This window comes from Leopardus geoffroyi, chromosome E1 (genome assembly GCF_018350155.1).
Source record: "Leopardus geoffroyi isolate Oge1 chromosome E1, O.geoffroyi_Oge1_pat1.0, whole genome shotgun sequence".
Classification (NCBI taxonomy): Eukaryota; Metazoa; Chordata; class Mammalia; order Carnivora; family Felidae; genus Leopardus; species Leopardus geoffroyi.
In genome coordinates this window covers 17,918,111-17,945,256 of record NC_059330.1, presented here as the reverse complement: position 1 = coordinate 17,945,256, position 27,146 = coordinate 17,918,111, and the positions used below count along the sequence as shown (strand labels likewise).

The following is a 27,146-nucleotide window of genomic DNA, read 5'->3' as shown; positions in this document are numbered from 1 at the left end:
GAGACACAGAATCCAAACAGGCTCCAGGCTCCAAGCTGTCAGCACAGAGCCCAACGCGGGGCTTGAACTCAGGAACTGCGAGATCATGACCTGAGCCGAAGTCGGACACTTAACGGACTGAGCCACCCAGGCACCCCTACACTGTGACTTTTAAAGCTTCGTTCTCTCAGCACTTGAGGAACCCAGGTTCACACACAAAACCTTCACATTAGAGAATTCAGGTCCAGAGAGGGCAAAAGAGTCTCAGAATTTGATAGGTCAGAAATAAAGGCACAAATTGTCCCTTTGCTGTGGGCTCCCAGTCCCCTCCCCTGATCTGTACTTCTTTCTTGGCCTCCTCAGCATACATCAAGCGAGTGATCGCACACCCATCCTTCCATAATATAAATTTCAAGCAAGCAGAAAAGATGATGGAGACCATGGACCAGGGTGATGTGATCATCCGACCAAGCAGCAAGGGTGAGAATCACCTGACAGTGACCTGGAAGGTCAGTGATGGCATCTATCAGCACGTGGACGTGCGGGAAGAGGGCAAGGAAAATGCCTTCAGCCTGGGAGCCACCCTGTGGATCAATAGTGAGGTGAGAGCCAGCTCCTGCTTCCCATCCCCTCTCCTACTTCCAGAAACAAGCCATTTCTGCTTACTTTCATGTGACGTTAGTAACTTATATGCATTACATATATTTTAGCTGTGTAGAACAGAATAGGAGGTTGATTATGAAAGGAGTCATTTGATAACAGTTTTGTGTATTTTGCTTCTCTCTGTCCTCCCAATTTTAAAATAGACTACCTATAGAGAGCCAGTGGAGGAAGAGGAGAAAACATATATGCACATGATTGCGTACACACACCATTTCTCGTTTTCAGTAGAAGGAAATTTTATGAAGCTCCTTGTTATTCCCAAGCACCAGAGGAGAAGCAAAGTTATGGTTTAAAGGATTTTATGCCTTGTAAGCTGATAAATCTGAGCAGGATGTATAAATTGAGGGGACTTTGCAGGGGACCGAGGCTACAGCAGCGCTGGGAAGTCCACTCCCTCCCATGGGTTCTCTTCCGAATAGATTAGATGAAGGAGTCTCAGCTCTGAATGTGACACATGGGGCCTTTACCATATTCCCACAGGAATTTGAAGACTTGGATGAGATTGTTGCTCGCTATGTCCAGCCCATGGCATCCTTTGCCCGGGACCTTCTGAATCACAAGTATTATCAGGACTGCAGTGGTGGGGATCGTAAGGTGAGCCAGGGCTCTTTGAGGCATGACATCTCCCAGTCACTTCAGGATATATGGTGTCCCTTCAGCGTAGGGGACGTTCAGCTGGTGAAGGAGGTGTACCTCATGTATGCGCCAGACATTGTGTACCAAGCATGCTGCTATCCCAACCTCTCCCCCTCGTTCTACCCCCAGAAATTAGAGGAGCTGCTCATCAAAACTAAGAAGGAGAAGCCCACCTTCATCCCTTATTTCATCTGTGCCTGCAAGGAACTGCCCGGCAAGTTCCTACTGGGATACCAGCCCCGGGGTAAACCCAGGTGAGCACTAGTCCTGAGAAGGTGCTGCCACTGGGGTCCACGGATAGGCTAGCAGGGGAGTTAGAGACCCCCGGAGCAGTACTCTCTCTGGTTCTGCTTGACTGTCTTTTCCCTCTTACCTGTTGGAGGTTGGAGGTGGGGAAAGAGGGTGATGATTTAAAGGTAAAAAGCAAAGAAAGATACTTTCCCCAACCCTGTGAAAAGTTTCCTTCACTGTTTTTCCCTCCCAAAGAGTGATGGAAATTACCAGACATTCTCCACCTGACTGGCAAAGATGAGGGCCAGGACACAGGTCTCTCCTCACTCTCTGCTTCCCCCTCACCAGGAGGTTCGACCCAAGGTGGCTCACTGTTGCTGTGGTGTGCCGAATAATTTCTGCCTGCACTGAAGCGGTGGGTCAGGAGAGCTTCTCTCCTTCCTATCATTGACCCTTCTGCTCCCTTCTATGTGTGGCTAGCAGGCTGGCCTTCCTAGACATGCCTTTGTCTGGATTCCTCTAGAGCTCACTCTGAATCAAAGTCTCATTTTTTGGGATCTGCTTTCCTTTTGTCTGTTACCCAGACTGATAATCGTATCAGTCTTCTCTACGCCCCCACCTTCCCTTCGGCTCGTGGCCAAGGCCAGTGAGTTTCTGCTCGTATCCCTATACTGCCTGTGCAAGATAAACAGCATAGACTATGTTAGTCTGGGCTCAGTGGCTGGGTGACAAGAAGCTCTGGACTCCAGACCCTGCACTGTCTTGGGCACATGTAGAATATTGTTGTCGTTTCTGAGAAGCCATTCCTTTTTTTTTTTTTTTTTTTTTTTTTTTTTCCCCAACGTTTATTTATTTTTGGGACAGAGAGAGACAGAGCATGAACGGGGGAGGGGCAGAGAGAGAGGGAGACACAGAATCGGAAACAGGCTCCAGGCTCTGAGCCATCAGTCCAGAGCCTGACGCGGGGCTCGAACTCACGGACTGCGAGATCGTGACCTGGCTGAAGTCGGACGCTTAACCGACTGCGCCACCCAGGCGCCCCTCTGAGAAGCCATTTCTGATTCACCATCATGCTTCCAGAGGATGGCAGCCAGGGCTGTTGGCTGGACACTGTCCCACGAGGAAGTTGAGCAAACAAGGGATCTTTAAACGAGGAAGTAGAGGCAACGCAATCACTTCCCGTAGAAAGGTGTGCAGACTCCTTGTGTCGCAGCATTAATGACACTTGATAGATGATTTAGAAAGCAGGGTTCAACTTAACATAAATGAGAACTTTCCAATATTTGTCATTGTCTGTTGGTAATTGACAGCTGCCCTTTATTGAACAGAACCCTATCTTAGGTGTTGTGCTAAGTGCCTCATACATGCTGTCTCATTTATTCCTCACACACAGTTCTGTAGGTTTAAGTGCTGTTGCCTTTGTTTTTCAAGTGAAGCTGAGATTCAGGTTTAGTGACTTCACATAAAGTCATATAGGTAGTGAGTGACAGCCAAAACTGCAAGTAGAACTGGTCTGAACCCAGAGCCCATCGTCTTATCTACTCTCTGCCCTGCAGTGTCAAGTAAGGTCAGACTAACCACCTTAACTGGTATTTCCAGATTCCAGCGCAGGGGGAGACAGCAGGACAACAGCCCTGACACTGTGGCCTCAACTCCTGCCACCACCTGCAGTGTGCTGCCATCACACTGCACCCCAGGATGGTGGCCCAGCCCCCAGCAGGCCTTCTTCTGATGGCCTGTACCTGTCACACCAGGGCTGCCAACTCCTGGCCTTGACTGTGCTCTCCTCCTCACAGTGCAGCCTCCTTTGACAGGGTCAGGGCTCTTTCATCTCTCCTTTTCCCCCAGCACCCACTTTGGCTACTTCACATGGTGGAGATCTGTTCTGGCCGCTCTCTCACAGCTGGCCCCAAGTGGTCTCTGACACAGGTTTCCTTCCAAAATCCCAGGATAGAATACGTAACAGTGACTCCAGAAGGATTCCGGTACCGGGGCCAAATCTTCCCTACTGTGAACGGACTTTTCCGATGGTTTAAGGATCACTACCAGGATCCTGTACCAGGTGAGTTCTGCTCTGAGTTCTGGGATGTGCTTAGAGGGACACGAAGGTCCTGAATCAAGGTGATCACTAGCCACTGGTGGAAAGGACGAGGCCCAGGCTGTCACTGAAGCTGTCTCACTCCTGCTCCAGGCTCCTAGCATCAAGGAGGTGCTCCATCCACTTTGCTGATGCAGCTTCCCTTCTTTCCACCCACCTCAGGACCTCCTCCAGCCCCCTTCATTGTGAAAACAGAAACAGGTTTCTGGAGGGACATAACTAACTTTGGTCGTTTCCTACAGGCATCACCCCCAGTAGCAGCAGTAGGACCCGGACACCTGCTTCTATCAATGCCACCCCAGCCAATATCAACCTTGCAGGTGAGCTCACGTCTGAGACTGGGAGCTGGAGGGATGGCACTAGAAGACTTTGACCTCTAACGTGTCCATCTCCCACCTCTGTGTGCCTACAGATCTGACACGGGCTGTGAATGCCCTGCCTCAGAACATGACCTCGCAGATGTTCAGTGCCATCGCAGCCGTGACAGGCCAAGGACAGAACCCCAACGCCACGCCAGCCCAGTGGGCCTCGAGCCAGTATGGCTATGGCGGCAGTGGAGGGGGCAGCAGCGCTTACCACGTACGTGGCTTGGGGACAAGGCTCCCTGCAGAGGGTGGAGAAGAGCAAAAGGGAACATTCATCCTTTGCCAACCTGTGTACATAGACTGCCCTCTGGCGGTGTCTACCCCAAGGGGCTTCATATGTACAGATGGGGCCACCACAGCCTTAGGAATGGTCTCCGTGTTCCTTTTCTTTGGGCCCTCTTGAGGGTAGAGAGAGTAAGAGAAAGTCTGATTTTCTGTGGTCCTTTGGGATCTTTGGAACCCTTAAGTGGTCCACACTGGCGGGCCCTGTTGTGCCAGGTCCCATCCTGCTGGCCTCTCTCTGCCACTTGGGACCACACATTGCTCAAGCGAGGGTCAGCTGGAAAGCTCGGTGATGAGCCCCAGTTTTCAGCTTGCCAAAAGTTCATAGCAAGGCCAAATAAGCCCCAAACCCATCCCTATTTAACTATTCACCCTTCTCCAGGTGTTCCCAACGCCAGCCCAGCAGCCAGTGGCCACACCACTAATGACCCCCAGCTACTCCTACACAACCCCAAGCCAGCCCATCACCACACCACAGTACCACCAGCTACAGGCCAGCACCACCCCACAGTCTGCCCAGGCCCAGCCCCAGCCCTCCTCCAGCTCTCGGCAACGGCAGCAGCAGCCAAAGTAAGTATGCGGTTTGTGGCACAGAGCAGGTTATTAGGGGCAGGTGTTGTCAAGAGGCCAAGCAGTTCAACATAAGCAGGTCGCTTGGACCTTGTGAAAGCCGTGACCCAAGTAATGTCTCCAGAACGACCACTTTCTGGGAAAAGACAGAAGAAGGTGATGTGACAAAAAACAGGTCCATTTCTGTAAAGATGGACGATCAGCAGTGTTTGGTGGAAAGGCTTCGTTCCGGTGAGGCCCCAGAGATTCCTGATCTCAGAGGCCCCTTCTCCCTCCCAGGTCCAACAGCCATGCAGCCATCGACTGGGGGAAGATGGCAGAGCAGTGGCTACAGGAGAAGGAAGCAGAGCGGCGGAAACAGAAGCAGAGGCTAACACCTCGGCCCTCTCCCAGCCCCATGATCGAAAGCACCCCCATGTCCATTGCTGGCGATGCCACCCCGCTCCTGGACGAGATGGACCGGTAGGGGGCCTGCTCCTAGGACTCTGGTTACCTCTGAGGCTGGGAGAGCCCGGCCGCCCACTGCCTCACTCCCTGTCCCGCCTTTTCTGTCCATAAAGTGGCGTGAGTTGACGTTCTCTCTCGTGGTCAGCCTGGATGGGTGACAAGCTGGATGGCCTTGGGAATTTGAGCTCAGTGTAAGCTAGGCGACAATTCTCCCACTCCAGGCCCTCACCGACCACCTGTTCTGGGACCAGGCTGGGCGGGGAGTGTGGCAGGGAGGAAGAAGAGGAAGACGAGAATGAGAGTGGAACAGTTTTGTATTCTCCCTACAAGCCATTTTGAGCTTCTGCCCTCACCTGACTCTGGGCTGTGACCCCGGGGCACCAAGCTCAGCACATGAGTCTCCCCCAGCTCTTGTGGGGAGAGGAATGCTATTTATTCAGTTTCGGGCAGGAGGGAGAGGAGGGAAGGTGTTTCTGACCCAGATGCCAACAGCTTGGGTGGCTATCAAAGCAGAATTGCAGGGGACACGGGAGCAGTGCTAACCTGCTCAGCCCCCGCCTGGCCGCCTTCACCCACCTGCTGCTGCCTCCGCTTCCTGCCTGTCATTTGAATAAACAGTGTTTCTACAGAGCATTTGGCAAAGCCTCTCTCTCCAACGCTCCGGCTCTTGAAGGGTGGCTTTCCAAGCTGGGTTTGGAGCTCTGACAGCTCCCCCTGGTTCTTCCAGGCCACCAGAGAGGCAGTGACTCAACAGCAAGCAGCTTCTGTATCTGACCGCCCGGGGCCAAATCCATGCTCCACTTCCCAGCCCTGTGCCCTGTGCCTTGTGCCCTGAGGGAACCGAGGGAACTCCTGTTGTCCTCGAGCCAGCCATCTCCTCTGTATGGTGAAGCTAGCGAGACCTGCCTCATCTGTCTCCCTGGGGCAGCTGCAGAGGCAGAGAATGTGTGAAAGCGCTCTGCCAAGGGGAGGCCCTCATCAGTCCTCTGTACACGTTAGCCGCTGTCCCTACGCTCTCACACACCCGCCCCATCTGCTTGCCCACTAGCCTTCTCTGGCACAGCAAGGAAGGGCCATGAGTAAATTTGGCCCTTCTCAGCTTGAGCCCCTGTACCTCTTACCTCACTCTTTTTGCCAGCTGAGCCTCAGTCTCCGATAGTACCTCTGCACAAGTCCAGTATGTCTGCCCCAGGATGGGCCCCATGCTCGCCTGCTACCACACCCGCACGCCCTGGAAAGGGAAGTGCTGGGATATTGTGGGGGAAGCCAGTCCCCGCCCCGCCTTCCCTGCTTGGGACCGGCCAACACCTTGGCCCTGGCCCCTTCCCCCTGCCTCACTGCCTCTTTTTGTTCCAGACTCCTGGTCTCCTGTGTTCCTTCAGAAGGGCCTCCTCTCTTAGCTTTGCAAGTTGGTGCTAAGAAAGTGAGGTTCTCCCCCTCCCTTTCCTCTATTTGGGGCTCAGCAGAGAAATCAGAAAAGGTCACTGCTGCCCACACTTGGTGAGCTTCCCGTCTTGATTTCATCCTGTCATTCAAGATCTCTTTGGCTGTTGGCAAGAGTTGGGAGGGAAGGGCTGGTCTTCTGCCAGGAACTCAGTTCTATTCCCTTCAGCACAGAGGTCTAGAAGGGCCTAGCAGGAGCACGAGCTGGGAAGATCATGTTCCCTTTGGTGTTACCAGCATCCTCCTAAGGGCCACTTAGATGAGGGAAAGGCCAGGCACAGTGGCACAGAGTGGGTTAAAAGGTTCAGTTTATTAGGGCTGTCACTGCAGACAGTACCGCCTGTCCCCGAGTGGATTTCACACAGACCAGTCTCCCAGGAGATGGGACGCCTCCTTCCCACCCCACCCAGGTGTGCTCCTCTCTTGCCCTGAGCCTAGGATGTTACAGAGAAGCAGGCTGTGCCCCTCCCTTGCCATCCCTCCTGCCTTCCATGGGACTGCCTCCTGAAAGATAGATTACCCTTCAGAAACTCCTGCAGCCCCCTGACCCCTCGGCTCCAGCTGTGTCCAGAACCTGCACCCTCCCCACAGAAGTGACAGGTTGGAGGGAGAGAGAATAGCAGCAGGGGGTCAGCTACAGGCTTGATCTCATTTATTCTTCACCCTGGATGCCCTGGCCTCAACTGAGATTGGGGTTTGATGCTGGGGGAGATTTCCTCTTGACCTTCTTGACTGGTGAGGCCTTCGCCCTGGGTTTCTTAGCTTGGGCCATGTTCTCTCTCTTCCTGGGCAATGAAGACTCCACAATATCCTCGCTGGAGGGTTCCTCCCGCCTGGGGTCATTGTAACTGTCCTCACTCTCCAGGTCTTCCCGGCTGTCTGGGCTGGACTCTGACAGCCTGGCCAACTCTCTTGGGCTTATTGATCGGGTCAAGTCTGGAGGTGGAGATTCTGATTTCACTGGGCTTTTCTTCTTAATCAGTTTGCCCTTCTTGGCTTTTTTCTTCAGCTTTGCCTTCTCATCTGTCTCCTCCTCCTTGTCTTTCTCTTTTTCTTTTTTCTTCTTTACCTTCTTGATCACTTTATTGCCCTGGGACTTCCCTGTGGGGCTCTCAGAGCGCCAGATAGTGATGGGAGCTGCTGAGTCCGGGGTACCTGTGACTGCACCCATGCCTGTGTCAGCAGGTGTGGTGGCGGGTCCCACCTGGGTCGGGATGGGAGGCTTGCTTCCCTCTTCCTCCTCCTCTTCCTCCCCCTCCTCCTCCTCCTCCTCCTCCTCTTCTTCATTCAGATCGTCTGCCCCACAGTCATGGTGGATGGGATGGTGGATCACTGCCACAGAGACAGGCCTATAGCTTTTGCACCTGGGAGGGAGGGGGACAGGGAAAGAGAAGATTGTCACAGAGTGGGGGGGGGGGGGTGCTGGTGCCCCTTAGTGCCGCCCCTGTCAGCCTGTTGGCACTCACCAGCCATACCAGAACCGCTGCACACACTCTTCCTCTGGGATGAGCTCAAAGCAAGGGGACTGGATGATGTTTAAACATGTTGAGCCCACATCTCGGGAGCAGGTTGGGCCTACGTCTCGGGAGCTGCTGCTGTTTGCCTTCTCTGAGCAGTCCTTCACGCTGCCACACAGAGGACTCAGCGTGGCTCCCAGGCCTCCGTGACCCCCCGGGGGCCCGGAGGGAGGAGCCTGAGGGACAGCTGGCTTCTGCCCCGCTCAGCCCCGGCTGCCCAAAGACCTTCCCATCGCTCTGGAGCAGAGCAAGGTTTACAAAGCCAGGGCTGGGCTGGCAGTGCCAGGTTAGAGCTGAAGCGGGGAAACACAGGGGAAGTTTGGGCCTGGCTCTGCCCAGGAGTCTGTCCTGGGCTCTGGGCCCCCCAAAAAGGAGGGCCCTTACCTAGAATCACAGTCGCAGTGGCTGACAGAGTGCAGGTGCAGGCTACGGTGGCCACAGTCAGGGGTGAAGGGGTGGATGATGTGCCCGGTGCACTGTTTGTGTTTCCAGCAGCACCTGTCCGGGTCCTTGAATTCACCTGAGGGGGCGGGAGTCTGGGTCACACCGGGGCGGTGGCAGCAGCATGCCCCTGGGTCTCCCCTCCCATAGCTCAATCTAAAGGCTTCACCAAATGCACCTGCTGCCACCCCACCACCTCTGGCAGCTTTCTGCTTCAGGCGGGTAACCCTCCAGTGGGAACTAAGTACTTTTCTTCCCCCTCAGGTCCCCTGCGCCCATCTGCCTGTCTGCCCTCGCGCCCCACCCCCACAGACCCCCAGGAAGATGTCTCACTGAGTCCCCCTTGCTGCCCTGTGCCACCCACCTCTCCCACTCTCTGCCTCCTCTGGGAGCCTATCCTACCCGGGCCCTCCATGGGCTGCCTGGGTCGTGGAAGGTCCTCGGGCCAGCAGACTGTGGAGCCACATGGCAGACAGGAACACCCCTTCAGAGTCCCCAGCCTGCCCTGCACAGGCCAGGAAACCCACCCCCTACCCCTCAGCCCCGAAGTCACTCCAGCCCCGAGACCTGCTGTGAAAGGCAGATTAGGTCCCGCTCCTCAGCCTCTCCTGACTTTGGTGCTTTCTTTCCCTCCTCTTCTCCAAGCCTCTCCTCCCCCTGACACCTCTCCTCACTTTTCTCGCTTCTCTGTCCACATGCTCACCCTCCATTCTTTCTCTGCTCCACACTCATCAAGGTCCCATTCCCCATCCCATCTCTTCCCGCTCCCAGTCCTCAGAGCCACAGACTTAAAACACCGGCCCCCAGCCTGACCCCTTTCACCTTTTGTAGGCAGCACAGGTCCCAGGGCACAGGGGAGAAGCCGCTGGGGTGAGGATTTGGGATTTGGGGAAGGCCCTGGAGAAAGGCTCCACATCTTTCACCCAGGCGAACATAAGCCCTGGACACACTGGAATCTCCCGGCCTCTACCCCCACCACCTCCCCTCTGACCCCGCCTAAAGCTCCAGTCTACCAATGGCTCTCCCTCAGGCCACCATCTAAAAGGTGAGCCTGCAAGTGGCTCCATGTACCAGGACAGAGGACAGGGCACCTTCCTGCAGGTCCCCCTTGAACTCCAGCTCCACCCACCCCTGGAGGAAGAAGTGAGCAGGCACTGATGAGTTCCAGGACAAGCTGGTATGGGGTCCTCTGGCTGGCTTATTCCCTCCATACAGGCCAGGAGGACCGAGCCTTTATCTAGCCTCTACGAGGGGTGGAACAGGACAAAACCTCACCCTGACCACCAGCCAGGAGTTAACCCAGCCTGGGGGTGTGTTAGTCCAAGTGGCCTTAAAAGTACTTGAGGGGTGGGGTGTCTGGGTGGCTCATTCAGCTAAGGTCTGACTTCAGCTCACACTTTGTGAGTTAGACCCCCCATCAGGCTCTTTGGTGTCAGCATAGAGCTTCAAATCCTCTGTCCCCTTCTCTCTCTGCCCCTCCCCTGTGTGCTCGCTCTCTCAAAAATAAAAAAAAAAAAATACTTGAGGGGCACCTCGGTGGCTCAGTTAGTTAAGTGTCCAGCTCTTGATCTCGGCTCAGGTCATGATTTCACAGTTGATGAGATCAAGCCCCGAGTTGGGCTCTGTGCTGACAGTGCAGGTGGAGCCTGCTTGGGAGTCTCTCTTTCTCCCTCTCTCTGCCCCTCCCCCTCCTGCACACACATCTCTCTCTCAAAAATAAACATTATTTTTAAATGTTTTATTATTTTTGAGAGAGACGGAGCATGAGCGGGGGAGGGGCAGAGAGAGGGAGACACAATCAGAAGCAGGCTCCAGGCTCTGAGCTGTCACCACAGAGCCTGATGTGGGGCTTGAACTGGGGAACAGTGAGATCATGACCTGAGCCAAAGCCAGACAGCTAACCGACTGAGCCACCCAGGTGCCCCCCAAAATAAACTTTTTTAAAAAAGTATTTGAGGGGCACCTGGGTGACTCAGTCGGTTAAGCATTCAACTTCAGTTCAGGTCATGATCTCACAGTTCATGGGCTCGAGCCCCACATCGGGCTGTCTCAGCACAGAGCCTGCTTTGGATCCTCTATCCCCTTGTTTCTCTCTGCTCCTCCCCTGCTTAGCTTTCTCTCTCTCTCTCTCTCTCTCTCTCTCTCAAAAATAAAACATTTAAAAATTAAAAAAATTAAAATTTTAAAAAAGTACTTGGGTGGGGCGCCTGGGTGGCGCAGTCGGTTAAGCGTCCGACTTCAGCCAGGTCACGATCTCGCGGTCCGTGAGTTCGAGCCCCGCGTCGGGCTCTGGGCTGATGGCTCAGAGCCTGGAGCCTGTTTCTGATTCTGTGTCTCCCTCTCTCTCTGCCCCTCCCCCGTTCATGCTCTGTCTCTGTCTGTCCCAAAAATAAATAAACGTTGAAAAAAAAAAAAAAAAAGTACTTGGGAGATAAGGGAGCAGCAGCTTGGTGTGAGCTCTGCCCCACGTTCCTCCACCTTTCCCTTCCCCCACCAGGCTATGAAGGTCCCAGGTCCCCTGTACACGCTTGATGGCATCCCTTTGTCCTTTTCCCATGCCCCTTCTCCATTCTGGGAGGAATAAGGCATGTAAGGCTGGACCTTAGACCACCACCACCTTCTTCAGCACTGCTGGCTGACTGGGGGCAAGAGGCAGCATAGTGGCAAGTGCCCTGAACTTGTAGTCAGACAGGCCTGAGTACTAGTCTTGGCTCCATCACTTACTAGCTGGATGCCCTAGGGCAAGTAACCTCTCCGAGCTTTCATTTCCTTATCCACAAAATGGGGATGGAGGAAATCCCTAATTTTGCAGGATTGTTGGGAGGACTCTGTTCACATATGTCAGAGAAATTTGTGCATGATAAAGTGCTTTGCCAAAGACAGGGGTGGAGCGCCTGGGTGGCTCAGTCGGTTGTGTCTGACTCTTGGTTTAGGATCAGGTCATGATCCCAAGGTTCATGGGTTCGAGGCCTGTGTCAGGCTCTGACAGTGCAGAGCCTATTTGGGATTCTCTCTCTCTCCCTCTCTCTCTCTCTCTCTCTCCCTTTGTCTTAAAATAAATAAACTTAAAAAAAGGGGAGTGATGGTGGCCTCCAGGAAGGGGCCCTCCCTGCCTGGCAGAAGTGAGGGATGGGGGTGGGGACGGGGCAGCTGAGGGACCCCTTTTGGACCAAACACTTCCCTCCCTCCTGCCTGCCATGGGGTGTCAGCGTTCCCAAGTGAGGGGTGGTGGGGAAGCCTGGGGCCAGAGATTCCCTGAACCCACCTTCGGAGAAGGTAGACACATCAGTGCTAGACGCCACGCCAGCCAGCAGGTGTCGTCTCTCCCAGCTGGGTAACCTGTTTACATCTGAGAGAGTACAGAGTGGCAACAGCAGCAGCACCCCTTTCCTCCCACCAGCCATTCACTCTTCAAACATCTCCTGAGAAGCTCCACCAGCCCCCTGGAGATACAGAAATTAAAACAGGCACCCAACAGTCCCTGCTCTCAAGGGGCTGGGGGAGGAGTGAGGAGAGGGACGCCAATAAACATCCACCAATAAAATGACACAAATCAGGGTCTCCAATCCAGCCTGCTTTTCCTGAGCACACGGTCAATATCCTCTTGGGCGTTCCCCAAACCTCTTAGGCTGGCATGTCCCACACGAACCTATCATCTTCTCCCTACCTTCCATGAACCATCTCTTGTCTCTTCCATTTCAGAGAGGAATAGGCATCCCAGCTAGGAATCTAAGGATCATTCTTTCCCTCACCTCCACACCACCTTGATGATCCGAGTCTCGCCACACCTACCTCTATGTTGGTTGAAACCTTCATTATCTCTAAGACAGCTGCAGGGGCCTCCTGCAATATAGTGGGCACTGGCCCACTATATTCCTTCTGTTTAACAGCATTCCACTGCCTTCAGGATGAGGTGCAAACTCCTTATCATGACATAACTGGCCCCCCAGGACCCAGCCCCTGGTTCCTTCCTCAGTCACAAGTTTCTCTCACCCATCCATCCTTCCTCCTACCCCTCCCTTCTCCATTCTTTCTCTCCTGCCTCCCACTCCCCAGAAACACCTGTTCACCTTGGAAAGAACAAAGCTAGCTATCCAAGTAGAATTGGTCACACATGTCTTATACCCTTTACCCTGCCATGGTACTTCATGAAGTTATTTCACAGCAACTTGAGAACAAACCCATATTTTATCTCTCTCTGAAAAGTGCTCAGTAAATACTGGGTTGGTTTTTTTTTTTTTTTTTTTTTTTTTTTTTTTTTTGAAGACTATGAGTAAAATAGAATAAACCCACTATTGGAACCACACACAAAGAAGCTACAGCATTGGAGGTTCTGCCCAGGGTTCAAAGCCAGGGACTTTTCTAGGAAAAGAGAATTAACCCAGGATGAGCATCCTCCCAATGTTACACACTGTGCTGGGATTTTAGAATATGCTTTTGATTCTAATGTTTTTATTTATTTTTGAGACAGAGAGAGACAGAGAATGAGCAGGGGAGGGGCAGAGAGAGAGGGAGACACAGAATCAGAAGCAGGCTCCAGGCTCTGAGCTGTCAGCACAGAGCCCAACGAGGGGCTTGAACTCACAGACTGAGATCATGACCTGAGCTGAAGTCGGACGCTCAACGGACTGAGCCACCCAGGTGCCCCTGCTTTTGATTCTAAATCACCACCACAATCCAGTCTGTGGATGGGGACTCAGAGACTCAGGAAGAAGCCTGTTCAAAGACAAGTTAATAGGGGTGCCTGGGTGGTTCTGTCAGTTAAGTGTCCAATTTCAGCTCAGGTCATGATCTCATGGTCCGTGAGTTTGAGCCCCATGTCGGGCTCTGTGCTGACAGTTCAGAGCCTGGAGCCTGCTTCAGATTCTGTGTCTCCCTCTCTCTCTGACCCCCCCCCCCGCCCCGTTCATGCTCTGTCTCTCTCTGTCTCAAAAATAAAAATTAAAAAAAAAAAAACATTAAAAAAAAAAGACAAGTTAATAGATGGCAGAGGAAAGAGCTCTGTATGACCTGTGCTCTTGTAGCCCTGTCTACTTGGGGTTCCTATCCAAACCCCATCCTGCTAGCTGTCACTTCCTACTGCACCTGTTTTCCAGCTCCAACACAGCCAATTCTTCATCCTCTGTTTTTACTCATTCCTGACTTCACAACCTCCCATATCCAGCCTCCACCCTAAGGTCAGACGGAAGGAGTCAGAGGAACCTGAGCCAGTGTCAGCATTCAAATTCTGCTTTATCTGACTCCACTGTTTTTGCTGTCTCCGGAGTCACCATGAAGGAGGCTTGTAGACAGGATCCACTAACTCTTCCCAAACCCCCAAGAAGCCCTGACAATCATAACTCCTTTTGCCAAGGGGTGAGATTTAGTAACTCTCCTCAGATCTGAGGAAGGCAATCTGCTCTCTAGTTTCACAGACAGGAGAGCTCCTACTGAAGCAGCAGTCCATCGCTCCTGCAGGAGAAATAATGGTGGCGGGACACAGAGCGAGCTTCATAATGAAATGAGGAGAGTGATAGCTTGAAAGGAAGAGGGAGGCTTGTGGTCTTTTTCTCGGTAGGTAATTCATCCGGAGAACAGGGGTCTAACTCAAAACTCACAGGTGATGCTCATTTGTACAGAATCTTCTCAGTCCTGCGGGCTGAGGAACTCCCCCTGACCTTGTGGCACAGGTGGGGCGGAGTTCCAGGTTGGGCACCAAAGCAGCTGAATGGGGGAGGAAGGGTGGGGGAAAGGGAGAAAGGAAAGGAAGAAGGGAGAAGGAGGGAGCAAGGCAGGACAGTCTCCTGGGAAATGCCGCTCCGGCTCCGCCCACATCTGAAGGCGATTGTGATGTCATGCGTGGAACCCCCAGACTCCTTCCTCCCCTTAGAGTCAATGAAACCTCCTGCCCCAGCCTGGCGACTGGGTAGGTGCTGGACCAGGGCTCCAGACAGGCCCCGAATTTCTTAGGCAGCGGCCGGGGCCCGGCTGGGACAAGGCAAGGCCTTCCAGCCTACAGAACCGGTGTTAGCAGCTCGGGCTCCAGCCAGACAGGCACAGCCGAACCCGCAGGCGTTCCCCAGAGCCACAGCACCCTAGTCCTCAATCATTGGTCCGCGGCTCGGCGTGAGCCCGCCCCCAGGCCCTAACTCCGCCCAGCCCGGCCTCTGGTCCCGCCTCCTTCTCCAGGCTCTTTCCAGTTCTACACTCTCCTTGTGTGCCACGCCCCCAGCTCGAAACCCACCCCCAAACTCCTGCCCCGCCCCTTCCTTACCAGTGCTGTTCTCATCCCAGGCTCTGGTATTGTCCTTAGCCTTTTCCTTAGTCCACCTTTTCATCGTCAGTGTCGTCCTGACCCACATCGCTCAGCCCAGTTCTTCGTCGCTACAAGACTCTTCCTTGCAGAAGTCCAATCCTGAACCTCAGCTTGGTCGAGGCAACCGTAAACCCCAATCTCCGCTTCACCCCAGTCCAGCCCTTAACTCCGCCTCATGCTTGCCCAACCCCTCCCTCCACCTTCTCCCGGTTCTGCGTTGTGTTAGCCCAATCTAAACTTCAACGGCGCTCTTCATCCGGGGCCTCCCAGCTCTTCCAGGCCCCTTTTTGTCCCACCTTTAATTTTAGTACCTCCCCTTTCTCTCAGGCCTAAACCCTAGCTTGGCCGCTGAGGCCCAGCCCTCAGTCCCATCCCTAGTTTCTTTCCAGACCTACTCCCAGCTCTTAGTCCTGTCCCCAGATTTTAGCCCCGCCCCTACCCCCGTTCTTAGCCCCGCCCCAGCCATTCTCTCAACCTCAAGCTTCGGTCGCAATCCAGCCCCTCCCAATCCTTCGGAACTCAGCCCCGGCCCTTGAGCCCCTCCCGCCTCCCCCCAGCCTACCGAGGTCCCTCCCGCTCTGGAGCATAGTCTCCGACTCAACGCGCGTTCGCGCTCTCTCTCTCTCTGCCCTCAGGCCCCTCCACAGGAGTCCAAGGCCCACCACTCTAGGTGAGGACTTGATGTCGGCTCCCAGCCCCTTGTGGCACCCCACCCCCACCCCAGAGCCCCTTCCCAGCTCCTGGCCCCCACAGGCGCCCTGTCCCAGAGACAATACCAGCCAATAAAGATGTCCACATAGAGCCAGGATCTTGGTTACAATTCCCCCAAAACAATTATTAAAATAGTTAAGGCTTTTGAGCTCTTCTTAAATTTTTTTACATATATTTATTTTTGAGAGACAGAGCACACGTTGGGGAGAGGCAGAGAGAATGAGACACAGAATCCGAAGCAGGCTCCAGGCTCCGAGCTGTCAGCACAGAGCCCCATGCGGGCCTCGAACTCACAAACTGTGAGATCATGTAGAGTGGGACGCCTAACCGACTGAGTCACCCAGGCGCCCCCCCCCCTTTTTTTAGAGCTCTTCTTTTTTTTTTTTTTTTTTTTTTTTTTTCAACGTTTATTTTTGGGACAGAGAGAGACAGAGCATGAACGGGGAGGGGCAGAGAGAGAGGGAGACACAGAATCGGAAACAGGCTCCAGGCTCTGAGCCATCAGCCCAGAGCCCGACGCGGGGCTCGAACTCACGGACCGCTAGATCGTGACCTGGCTGAAGTCGGACGCTTAACCAACTGCGTCACCCAGGCGCCCTAGAGCTCTTCTTATGTGTGTTAGTAGTGTTTTATTTATTCCACAAACTCAGGTGTCTCCATAGGCTTGCCTGTGAGGGGGAGCAGGGCCGGCTGCATTCATAGTAACCTGCTCTATGCATACATAAAAAGTCTACTCATCACACGTGGATGTACACATATGTACACATATGTACACATGCACATGCCCCTCACAGACATCACCCAGAACATTGAACCATATCCTTGCTCCCACACCCTATGAAGCACAAACATTCCACAGCAGTTCTGCGGTGCAGGCTTCTCACACACACACACACACCATTGAGTTACATACAGGCTCTGGGCAAGACCACAAGACAAGAGGTGATGACCACAGTCCTGTTAGGGAAGAGAGATGGAAAAAAATACTTCTTTGAGGGGAACAGTGAGGACTTAAATGGGGGAACCTCCTGACTCAGAGCATGCCTTTTTCTTTTTGAAAAGGGAAAAAATGGGCTGTTTTTCTTTTCTTTTTCTTTTTTCTAAGTAAGCTCTAGGCCCAACATGGGGCTTGAACTCACACCCTGAGGTCAAGAGTTGCATGCTCCACCGACTGAACCAGCCAGACTGTTTTGTTTTGTTTTGAACTTAGTTATTTAATCCTTTTTTTTTTTCATTTTTTTAAATGTTTTTATTTATTTTTGAGACAGAGAGAGACAGGGCATGAGCAAGGGAGGGGCAGGGAGAAGGGGAGACATAGAATCTGAAGCGGGCTCCAGGCTCTGAGCTGTCAGCACAGAGCCTGACGCGGGGCTCGAACTCACAGAGTATGAGATCATGACCTGAGCTGAAGTCGGACATTCAACTAACTGACTGAGCCACCCAGGCGCCCCTTTAATCCTGTTTTAAAATGTAAAATGAGGGGCACCTGGGTGGCTTAGTCAGTTAAGCCTCTAACTTTGGCTCAGGTCATGATCTCACTGCTTGTGTGTTTGAGTCCAGCATTGGGCTCTGTGCTGACAACTCAGAGCCTGGAGGCTACTTCACATCTGTGTCTCCTCTCTGCCCCTCTCCCACTCTATTGCTCTGTCTCTCTCTCAAAAATAAACAATAAGGGGCGCCTGGGTGGCGCAGTCGGTTGAGCGTCCGACTTCAGCCAGGTCACGATCTCGCGGTCCGTGAGTTCGAGCCCCGCGTCGCGCTCTGGGCTGATGGCTCAGAGCCTGGAGCCTGTTTCTGATTCTGTGTCTCCCTCTCTCTCTGCCCCTCCCCCGTTCATGCTCTGTCTCTCTCTGTCCCCAAAATAAATAAACGTTGAAAAAAAAAAATTAAAAAAAAAAAAATAAACAATAAAAAAAAATAATAATAATAATAATTTAAAATGATACTACTCATACATTTATGTTTATAACATTAATATAGTTAGTTGTTAGATAACACATCTTCTGAGTAGTAGCCAAGCCCATACCCACTCTGGACCTTCTGGCCAACCCAAAGAGCATGCAAAACTCAGTCACTCCTTACTGTGTTCCCCTCAGGGAAATGTTTTTTATTTTATTGTATTTTCTTAATGTTTATTTTTGAGGGGGGGGGGGGTGGGGGGGAACAGAGGATCCTAAGCAGGCTCCACGCTGACAGTTGAGAGTGCAATGTGGGGCTCGAACCATGAGATCATGACCTGAGCACAAGTAGGACATTTAACCAACTGAGCCACCCAGGCGCCCCCAGAGAAGTAGGAAGGGAAGGTAGGAAGAGGATGGAAAAAAAAGAAGAAAGTATCCAATGGAAGAAATCTGGGAACAAGCACCAAGTAGGAGGACACAGGTGGGGATAAGGAACCAAAGGAAAGAGCTCTCAAAACCAAACACTGAGAGTCCAGGATAGCCCTCCAAATCTGGTTCCTGAGCTCCCAGCCTTTCTGAGCCCTGCCCAGGGGTCAGGTATGGCCAGAATCCCACAGGAAGCTCCAGTCCCAAGACAGTCATACAGTTCTGCCCATTCCACATCCCTCATCCCCAACAAAGGACTCCAGTCCCCAAACTGCTAATAACAGAGATTTTTAATGCATAAGGCACAGTGTAAGGCTTGGATCATTAAGCATCCTCATACTCAAGGGGTCCAGCAGGCTAAGCAAAAGCAGCAGGGACTACCTCCCCACTGCTGGGCAGCCCGGAGAGCCCCTGGGGAGGGAGGACATCTAGTCTTTGGCATGGTGTCTGGGGCAGGAAGTGACTAGCATGGTCCCTGCTACCCCTCCAGGGGTACTGCCACGAAGGGGCAGCTCTTTGGTCTGGAAAAACAATCAGTGCAAATGTCCAGGGTCGAGCTCTAGGGCAATCAAGGTGGCACAGTGCCCCAGGGCTGGCCAGTCTCTCGACCGTCCCCTTACCGCTCACAGGCAGCATGTGGGCTTCTTCTTGTTGGCAGTTAGGTAAAGGTTGCTGTCATCACTGTTGATGCCTGAAGAAGGGTGGGAAATATGTGAAGCAGGGATGAGAGGTTCCCCGTGCTCTCTGCCACCCTCATCCAGGTAGGCACTCACGGACAACATCCCCAATGCGCCGGGCCCCCGATTTCTCCAGCTCAGCCAGCACGTTGGCCTCAAAGGTCAGTGCCGCCACACGGAAGAAGAATTCCCGGACATTTTCACCTGACACATGGAGCAAATGGGTGCTTAGGGGCAGTTCCAAGCCTGGGGTCACTGGGCACAGCTGAAGGTAGAGGAATGAGAGGCCAGGTAGGCGGGAGTGCCATTTCAAAAGACCTGAAGCCGCTGACTCACCAGTGAGAGATGAGACCGCCCAGTACTCAGCCTTCATCTCTTGGGCCACCTTGAGTGCGTCTTTCTCCATTAGCATATACTGAGCAGGAGTCTGACAGAAGGGCAGAGTCAGACGGCAAAGGTTGTGGAGGAGCCCCTCACCAAAACGGAAGTACCCCCTGACTGGCACACTTACACTCAAGTCCTTCTTGGAACCCACAAGGAAGAGAAGCACACTGGAAGGGTCGTTCTCTTTGAGTGCATCAGCTAGCCACTGCCTGCCATAGAGGGTAGACAATCAAGGATGAGTGAGCTGGACAGGCTCCTCCTGCTGTCATTCATATGCCCATTACCCTCTCTCTGGTCCCCGATGCATTCTTCTTCACTACCGAATATACCTGACCACCCCTCTTTTCTGAACCCTCTCTTCCCAAAGCCCCCATTATAGTGCAGCATCCCTACATACTTGGTATGTTCCAGGGAGGCCACATCATTCAGGTTGAAGACGATGATGATGGCTGGAAAAGTGGCAAAAACAGCTGACATTACTGGCTCATTTCCCAAATCCCCCCAAGTCCTAGATTGGAGGCCAGGAACACCCACCTGCCCCATCTCACCCCCGCCCTTACCTTGAGCCCCTCGGTAATAGGTTGATGCAATGCATTTGAACCTCTCCTGTCCAGCAGTATCCCAGCTGGGAGGAAGCAGGGGGTAAAACACGGGTATGTGGGAGGGGCCTGTGAGGTGGGGTATAGGTGCTGGGGGAAGGAATGGCTGGAAGGTATGGAGAAAGCACTCACAGCTGCAGACTGAAGGGGACGCCCAACACCTCAAATCGTTCCATCTCAAAGTCCACTCCAATGGTGGCCTTGTAATTCTTATCAAAAGTATCTTTGCAGAACCTGCAGGAGTACCAGATGCTCTGGCCCTGAGCCCAGTCCACCTGGCTAGGTCTGGCTGAACCCTGCCCGGCCCAAACCAGCCCAACTAGAGGTGCCTTCTTACCTATTAATGAGACAAGTCTTCCCTACGGACAGGTCCCCCACCACAATGACTTTGGAGATCTTAAATCTGCAGGACACAAAGGTGGGCAGGAGGAATGAGCACTAGCTCTTGCAACCTAGAGAGTCTCAATGTTCCGTACTAGATCTATAACGTTAGCAGCACCCAGGCTGGGGTTACCATAGGCACGGGGCCTCCCAGGCAGCTTGCCTGGACACACTTGCTGGGGAGGAGTGTTTTCTGCTTCAGCATCAAAGAAACATGAATTGGAATCCCAGTTCTTACATTTACTAGCTGTGTGACTTTGGACAAGTTACTTGGCCTCTCTGAGCCTCAGTTTCAACACGTGTTAGGTAAAGATTTAGTATATATTCTATTGGGTTGTTGTGACAATTGAAATAAGATCAATGTCCTATATTCTGAGACATACCTCCCCTTCAGCCTCCACACATACATTTGATAACATCTCTGAAATCAGGATACAGCTTAAAAGTGATGGTGTTTTCCATTTAATAAAATACAATAATAGTAACCAACACACTGCCCCGGCACATAGTAAATGCTCAGTTAATGGTTGGCAAGTGTTATTAGTATTACCTTCTTTTACCCATAATGGGACACATCCCTCCAGGCACATCCCCCTGCCCTAGGGCTCAAATGTATGGTATGTGGGAAGCTGAGCTCGTGACCACGCCAGCCCCGCACCTCCCCCTTGCACACCTTCTGTTTCAGGAAGTGAACTACCACCTTTCTACCCCACCCCATTTCATAGGACTCATCACAAGCTTGCTGGGAAGAAAAGGGAGAACACATGTATATAAAAAGAGGGAATAACCATATATAGCTGGGAGAAGCTGAAATGGAGCCCCAGGGGTGCTTGTGCACCCTAGCTTTGACTACAGGGTTTCCTGAGCCTTCCTTTCTTTGTTAAGGGTGTCTAACTCACCCCACGGTGCCTGTCCGGTGCTCCTGGCAGGCGCAGGTGACGCGGGGGTTGAAGTCTCTGTGCACGTGCAAAGCGGCCTCCTTCCTCAGGCACTGAGAGGGATCGAAGAGAATGGGACTCACCCACTCCTGGCCCATGTCCCGCAGCCAAGCTGCGCTGGGCGGGGGTAGGGGACCACCCAGAAGCAGCCGACCTAGCCGGGTGGCAGGGCTGGGCCCAAGCCTCTAACTGATCTGGTGCCGCCTCCTCCCGCCCACACCCCACCGCAGCCAGAAGCCCGACGTGGCCCTGGAGCCTACCTGGGGCAGCTCCGCCAGGACGCGGTCCCTCCGCACCGGCGCCAGAATGTTCATCTCGCCTACGGCCTTGCGGGGAGCCCCGAGAAGGCACTGGAGCCTGATCCGCCCCAGCGACCCGGGCCCGTGGAGACCCGACAATCACCCGCGACCGAGGTGTCCCGACTATAACTCTGGGCCACGGGGAGCCTCCAGGAGCTCGCGGCCTCGGAGACGCTACGACCACAGCGGGCCACGGGGATGAAACAATCATCCGAGGCCGGGGCGAACCCACAATCACCCGGGCCCGGGGGGTCCCGAGGATGACTCGGGGGCGGGGAGACTCCTCCGCCGCCAAATGGGGGCGGGAAGTCCCGTCCGGAGGGGGCCGGGCCCGCGCAGACCCCACAATAACTCGGGGTCGGATAGTTCCTACAATGACTCGGGGCCGCGGTGACCCGACGACAACTCGGGGTTCAGGCGGCCCTACCATAACAGAGCTGCCTGGGGGCGCGGAGCGGCCCCGCCGCACGGGGTCAGTGTGCTCAGGGATGGCGCTGCAAGGCCCGCGGGCTGCTGGAGGAGGGGGCCTGGGTCCCAGACCGCAGCAGGAGCTGGCGTCCCACTCAGCTCTCCCTCCGCGAGCGCTGTAACATGATCCCCGGAAATTCCTGGAGAAGGGCCGCCCCCCGCCCCTCTCCCGGCAGCTCCCGGCCTCGCGGGCTGTCCCAACCTCCCCTCCTCTCCTCCCCACTGCGCTGCCCCAGCTCTGGCTACCCTTCCAGATGCCCCACGGGCACCGGGACCGCCTCCACACAGGCTGGAACCTGTCCAGATCGAGGTCTCCCAGGTTGCTCTCCCTTGCAACTCTGTGCCGGGCTGCGGCTTCAAAGGGACCCTTACCCAGGCAAACTGGTGATGGAGAACCGTGATTGCTGCGCAGTTTCTGGCTAGGCCAGGAACCCGCGGGGAGGGGAAAGGAGGAGAGAAGGGGCCCGAGGAGAGGCGGCGCTTCCCTCCTCAACTCCAGGCCCAGGACGTGACTCATAGAGTCTGCCCTCGCTCGCCCTTCTGCCCTGGGATAGGATGGGGTGGGGGGAAGCACACAGGGGATGCCAGGGTCGGAATGGGATGCTCACCGAGAAAAGAGACGTCTGAAGTCTGGTGTCTTTTCCCTCAAAGCGGTGTAGATTGACGGGTGGGGAGGCTGAAGACCACGCCTGGATGGAAGATAAGGGGTAGGTAGACCTGAAACTCTGCCCTTTGGGTAGGTCACCGCTTTGGGACATGGGGCCTTCGCTCTGGTATAGGCGTTCTCTCTAGTCCCATTGGAACCAACCCTCAAGGACAACTTTTCCGTTCTGCAGGATAAAAGAGGGGTGTGGCACACAATAATTCTTACTGTCAAAGGGGGAGCCCTGGCTCCAAAGAGGAGAGGAGGAAGAAAGAAAGGTCAGGGTGGAGGTGGGATAGACACAGACCCTCACAGAAGCAAACCTGAGCTTTACTAAAACTTGCTCTGTGTCAGGAACTGATTTTGAGGATGCAAACATGACTGAAGCAAGGATGGGAGGACTACTTAAAGGGAGGGGACTGTAAATGAAATTATTCACAAGAATTAGCAAATCCTGGAGAAATCTGTACACTGGGTGTTTGGAATATTGGTAGAGTTTCAAGAGTATTATTGGGAAAACACACAAAATCTGACTGTCACAGGTAAAGAGGGGCAGATGTGGCCACCTTCTACCTCCTCGGATACTTTCCTCTTCCCCTCTGCCTGACTCAAACTTTTCTTTTTTTTTTTTTTTTTTAATTGTTAAGAAATGTTTACTTACTTATTTTGAGACAGAGAGAGAGCCCGCGAGCGCACAAACACGGGGGCGTGGCAGAGAGAAAATCCCAAGCGGGCTCCAAACTGTCAATGTGGGGCTCCAACTCCCCAACCGTGAGATCATGACCTGAGCCAAAATCAAGAGTCCCACGCTTAACCGGCAGCCACCTAGGCTCCCCTTGACTTTTTCTAACACCAAATCACTGTTACTGATAAACTACATCCCCTCTCTGGACCCAAATTTCTACAGATGTTGTTGGAAGGACTTGAACCAAATTCTGCTCTAGAACGTTCTAGAACTTCGCTTTACTCTCCAAATCAACCTAATTATATTCACTTCAGTTTTCAGTGTTACTGTCTCCTGCAACTACGATCCTCTTTCCTCAAGATGGAAAGCGCTCAGGACCAAACGCAAGCGGCAGCTGGCTGCACCATCTACCATCCACCCGCAGCAGCAAATAAACACGTGTCTCCAAAACACTACAACTCCCAAGAAGCTATAGTGTCTTTCGAGGGAAGAGGTGGAGCACGCTTAATCACTCTGGGGAGGAAACTAAACCTAACTACCATTCCCGGCGGTCTCCGCGCCATAGATTATCCAATGAGCTTTAAATGAAAAGTATCGCGATCCTTCCGTGAGACTTGGCTCTATAAGCCCCTGGAAACAAGCCTCGGAAATCCTTTTCACGAAGATGGCGCCGAAGGCGAAGAAGGAAGGTTTGTGCTCGGGCTGGGGGTACCGCAGCTAGTTGGCCTGGGATTCCCGCAGAGTGAACAAAGTGGGAGGATGGAGGCTGAGCTAGTTCTTGGGGTGTCTGCTCCGGAGCTGCTTCTAGCATTCTGCCACTCTACGGCGCGCGTGGGCCCAGCCGCATGGGCTGAGCTCCGTGACAGGGTTTGGGGAGGCAAGTCTGGCCGCCACCACCTGTCGGGGCTGCTAGACTGTTGGCTTTGGGGAACTACACGCATCCATAGGCCGGAGTTTCATGTCTCCAGACCTGAGTTGTTGTCCGCACCTAATTTTCCTTTTTTCCACGTGTTAGACGGGGCTATGAACAGTTAAAACTATTAGAGTATATGTTGTCAAGTATCAAGCATTCGATCATTGCTAGGTGTTTGTTTGTTTGTTTTTTTTTTTTGGTTGTTTTTTTGTTGTATCGCTGGAGTTATTCCAAGTTCGCCCCAGTACCGTGCATATGATGGAAAAATTGTAACCTCCTGAGACTTGTGATGTCTTCAAAGGAACCGCTGATGCACGTGTGCCTTGGAGCGCCCGCTAGGGGTCTTGAGGACGGAAGTGAATGGTTTCTGAATCCCGTGCCTTCATATTCTTTATTTTAGCCCCTGCCCCTCCCAAAGCCGAAGCCAAAGCAAAGGCCTTGAAGGCCAAGAAAGCAGTGCTGAAAGGCGTCCACAGTCATAAAAAAAAGAAGATCCGTACGTCACCTACATTCCGACGGCCCAAGACACTGCGTCTCCGAAGACAGCCCAAATATCCTCGAAAGAGCGCCCCCAGGAGAAACAAGTCAGTACTGCCCCTTTCCCATGAAAAGATATTGGGTATCCTCCATTCGTAATTTGGAAATTTACCAGACCTACAGCACGCCTTGTCACATATCTGTTGGTACCTAGTGTGCGTCTCTTAATAATGTGAAGAGATTGTTAATGTCCTATTTAAGGACAAGAGGAGGCATTTTGACAACATTGGAAGGCTTTGTTTAAGACAACTAAGTGACTTCTGGTTATTAGGTTAATTATTGCTTCGCATATGGTCAGGGTTTTAAAGTCTGCTTTCTTGGAGTATATAGTAGGACTTTGATACATGCTTTTGTTTTGGAGTTCCCTATTACTGTAGGGGACAGTCCTTGATGGTGATAGTGTGGGATGATTCTAGGTTGATAAGGATATTTAATAATCTGTATTAATCAGAGAAGGCCTGCAGCGGTGTATAGAAGCTTCTCATTTACTCTCAACTCGTTAAACTCAAGGAATAGTTGGGAGGGGAGGGTTGGAGTTTTTGAGTATTTGCCACACTACTGGTAGTAACTGACCTTAAGGGCCACAGATTAAAACACCAGTAATAATTGCCACCTCCCACTGCTTTCCTAAGAAAAAGGCAGGAGTGGGTTCTGCCCCATTTGGACCTAGGAGTTAGTGTGAGGAGAGGTTGAGACCTGATGTCTAGCTTTAAAACAGGAAGCAGGTGTCCAGGTGAATGGAGACTTGTTTCTCTGAATTTCAGGGGGAAAGCTGTGTTGTAGGTGTGTTCAAGCCACTGTAGTTTTAACTTAGGCTGTAAATAAGGGTTCCTCTCAGTTGATGGCCCTCAAACCGGTTTTCACCAACCAGAGGGAGCAGAAATGTCTGGCTAATCTCCTGATGAAGCACCAACATTCTTTGGAACTCTAGCCTGGGTTTTAAGATCCCATAGTCCAGCTTTGTGCTCTAGGGGTAAGTTGTTTAACCTCAGAAGTGTCAAGTTTCTTTCAGAAGTTTGCCCTCCAAAATGTTGAGGTCAAATAAATAATGGAGGGGTCTGGAACTCAGAGCTGATTCTTTAATCACTTAAAGGGTGAAAGTCCTTCAAGCAGAAGAGTACAGGGTTCTGTCCCCCAGGCTGAGGTTCCAGGTCCCTAAGTTACAGGGTGCAGATGATGACACTGTTTAGCGACCAAAGTCTGACAAAAATGATTGCTACTTTATTGTCTGATGCACCTGGGCTCTTCTGGCTTTGAGATCTAAGAGAGACCTAATCCTTTTATTGGACCCAGGCCAGATGACACCATTTTGCCTCTTCCCCAGGCTTGACCACTATGCCATCATCAAGTTCCCCCTGACTACAGAGTCGGCCATGAAGAAAATAGAAGACAACAACACTCTTGTGTTCATTGTGGATGTCAAGGCCAACAAGCACCAGATCAAACAGGCCGTGAAGAAACTCTATGACATTGATGTGGCCAAGGTCAACACTCTGATCAGGTGAGCCAAGAAATCTGCATGGAGTCAGTAGGTTTCACAGCTTGCAAGCCTTGAGAAATGAGTGATTTCTGCTCTAGTTAGTCCTTTGTATCTATACAGACTTTAGAGGACACATTAGTTCTCCTGCCTCTAGGACTTGATGTATGGAGTTAGTGTTCATTTTCTTGATCCCTATACCTCTAGACAGACTGGCCCTAGAGTAAGATAAAATTTATGTCAGATTACTCGGAGTTAAGTTTTAAAATGTTATATGGTGTTCCATGTAAAAGGGAGTTGACTTCATTTGTGGCTTGGTGGCATCCCTAGCCTCCTGTGCAAATGCTGGAAAAGACTGACATGGACAAAGGAACCACTGATGTGCCATAAAGACTAGGGGAAGAAGGGAGGGTTTGGGGGCTGTGAGAACAGCGGGAACTAAAGCTTCCTTCATCCTAGGCCCGATGGAGAAAAGAAAGCATATGTTCGACTGGCTCCTGACTATGATGCTTTGGATGTTGCCAACAAAGTAAGCTTCCTTTGCTGTTAACTCACCCCCGAAGTGCAAGTGATGTGTCCATTACTGACCAAAACCTGACTTGCTGATTTAGTCTTAAATGACTGCACCCCTATCCTTAATAGGCCCTTTCCTTGCCTTATTTTTGCTTTTTAATCATGACCTTCCAGCTTAATCTTCACATTTTATCTCCCAGTAACAAAAGCTCCCCTTTTGTTTTTCAGATTGGGATCATCTAAACTGAGTCCAGCTGGCTAAATCTAAATATAAATTTTTTCAACATATATGTTTCTCTGTTGATTTCTGGTTGGGCTTCAGGAAGGCCATACTGTGGTGTATACACACCACAGTAAAAAGGCTTGGGCAAGACTCTTGGTCTACTTACCCTGTTGGAACACTCTGCTTTAGTACCTCACCACACTTGTTAACATTTTAGCAACAGGAACTCAAATATTTGTGGCCCAGATGAGGGTTGGTTGTCTGTCCTAGGACAACTACGATTTGCCACCATCATAGTGGTAGGAGAAAAAACAAGAACTCCTCCCTTTATCCCTGGAAGAGGCTTTGTATGAAACCAGTACACAATACACAATTCTCATTAGCATCCACTTCAGGGCAGTGTG

At 52.4% G+C, this 27,146-nt stretch overlaps 4 protein-coding genes and 3 non-coding genes across 19 annotated transcripts in view; 5 read left to right on the top strand and 2 right to left on the bottom strand.

Moving 5' to 3' along the window:
• Window positions 1–5,901, top strand: part of SUPT6H (SPT6 homolog, histone chaperone and transcription elongation factor) — a 33,556-nt gene extending 27,655 nt beyond the window's left edge. For all 3 annotated transcript variants that reach the window (XM_045487900.1, XM_045487898.1, XM_045487899.1), the window contains exons 30-37: window positions 343–581; window positions 1,123–1,236; window positions 1,408–1,532; window positions 3,459–3,571; window positions 3,850–3,927; window positions 4,020–4,186; window positions 4,637–4,824; window positions 5,104–5,901. In XM_045487900.1, the coding sequence (XP_045343856.1) occupies window positions 343–581; window positions 1,123–1,236; window positions 1,408–1,532; window positions 3,459–3,571; window positions 3,850–3,927; window positions 4,020–4,186; window positions 4,637–4,824; window positions 5,104–5,290 (1,211 nt within the window). In that variant the 3' untranslated portion in view covers window positions 5,291–5,901. The remainder of the gene's footprint in view (window positions 1–342; window positions 582–1,122; window positions 1,237–1,407; window positions 1,533–3,458; window positions 3,572–3,849; window positions 3,928–4,019; window positions 4,187–4,636; window positions 4,825–5,103) is intronic.
• A 1,104-nt stretch (window positions 5,902–7,005) lies between these two features.
• On the bottom strand, window positions 7,006–15,377 carry PROCA1 (protein interacting with cyclin A1). 6 transcript variants are annotated; one of them, XM_045487923.1, is made up of 5 exons: window positions 14,926–15,377; window positions 11,938–12,021; window positions 8,616–8,751; window positions 8,190–8,339; window positions 7,006–8,078 (listed from the first exon to the last, which is right to left on the bottom strand). In XM_045487923.1, the coding sequence occupies exons 1-5, from the start codon at window positions 15,011–15,013 to the stop codon at window positions 7,394–7,396; spliced, it is 1,143 nt and encodes a 380-aa protein (XP_045343879.1). In that variant the 5' UTR covers window positions 15,014–15,377; the 3' UTR covers window positions 7,006–7,393. The 6 variants fall into 6 exon arrangements, with proteins under 6 accessions (XP_045343879.1, XP_045343878.1, XP_045343880.1 ...); XM_045487922.1 differs by having other exon boundaries at window positions 8,181–8,339; window positions 14,926–15,374; XM_045487924.1 differs by lacking the exon at window positions 14,926–15,377 and adding an exon at window positions 14,270–14,470 and having other exon boundaries at window positions 8,181–8,339; window positions 11,938–12,115.
• Window positions 13,641–26,807, top strand: RPL23A (ribosomal protein L23a). 2 transcript variants are annotated; one of them, XM_045487940.1, is made up of 5 exons: window positions 13,641–13,692; window positions 24,393–24,576; window positions 25,854–26,030; window positions 26,466–26,535; window positions 26,748–26,807. In XM_045487940.1, exons 1-5 carry the CDS (start codon window positions 13,656–13,658, stop codon window positions 26,760–26,762), a joined length of 483 nt encoding a protein of 160 aa, XP_045343896.1. In that variant the 5' UTR covers window positions 13,641–13,655; the 3' UTR covers window positions 26,763–26,807. The 2 variants fall into 2 exon arrangements, with proteins under 2 accessions (XP_045343896.1, XP_045343897.1); XM_045487941.1 differs by lacking the exon at window positions 13,641–13,692 and adding an exon at window positions 22,326–23,768.
• On the bottom strand, window positions 18,278–22,283 carry RAB34 (RAB34, member RAS oncogene family). 5 transcript variants are annotated; one of them, XM_045487934.1, is made up of 11 exons: window positions 22,134–22,283; window positions 21,245–21,334; window positions 20,946–21,037; window positions 20,003–20,068; window positions 19,798–19,899; window positions 19,627–19,691; window positions 19,464–19,515; window positions 19,194–19,275; window positions 19,019–19,109; window positions 18,779–18,886; window positions 18,278–18,696 (listed from the first exon to the last, which is right to left on the bottom strand). In XM_045487934.1, exons 1-11 carry the CDS (start codon window positions 22,266–22,268, stop codon window positions 18,629–18,631), a joined length of 951 nt encoding a protein of 316 aa, XP_045343890.1. In that variant the 5' UTR covers window positions 22,269–22,283; the 3' UTR covers window positions 18,278–18,628. The 5 variants fall into 5 exon arrangements, with proteins under 5 accessions (XP_045343890.1, XP_045343887.1, XP_045343888.1 ...); XM_045487931.1 differs by having other exon boundaries at window positions 21,245–21,310; window positions 22,124–22,204; XM_045487932.1 differs by lacking the exon at window positions 22,134–22,283 and having other exon boundaries at window positions 18,278–18,526; window positions 18,626–18,696; window positions 21,245–21,999.
• LOC123604720 lies at window positions 24,242–24,308 on the top strand. Its single transcript, XR_006715455.1, has one exon. It is a non-coding gene; the product is annotated as a small nucleolar RNA SNORD42 (small nucleolar RNA).
• LOC123604728 lies at window positions 25,696–25,767 on the top strand. The gene has a single exon (XR_006715460.1). It is a non-coding gene; the product is annotated as a small nucleolar RNA Z17 (small nucleolar RNA).
• Window positions 26,343–26,391, top strand: LOC123604721. The gene has a single exon (XR_006715456.1). It is a non-coding gene; the product is annotated as a small nucleolar RNA SNORD42 (small nucleolar RNA).
• Window positions 26,808–27,146: the final 339 nt, after the last annotated feature.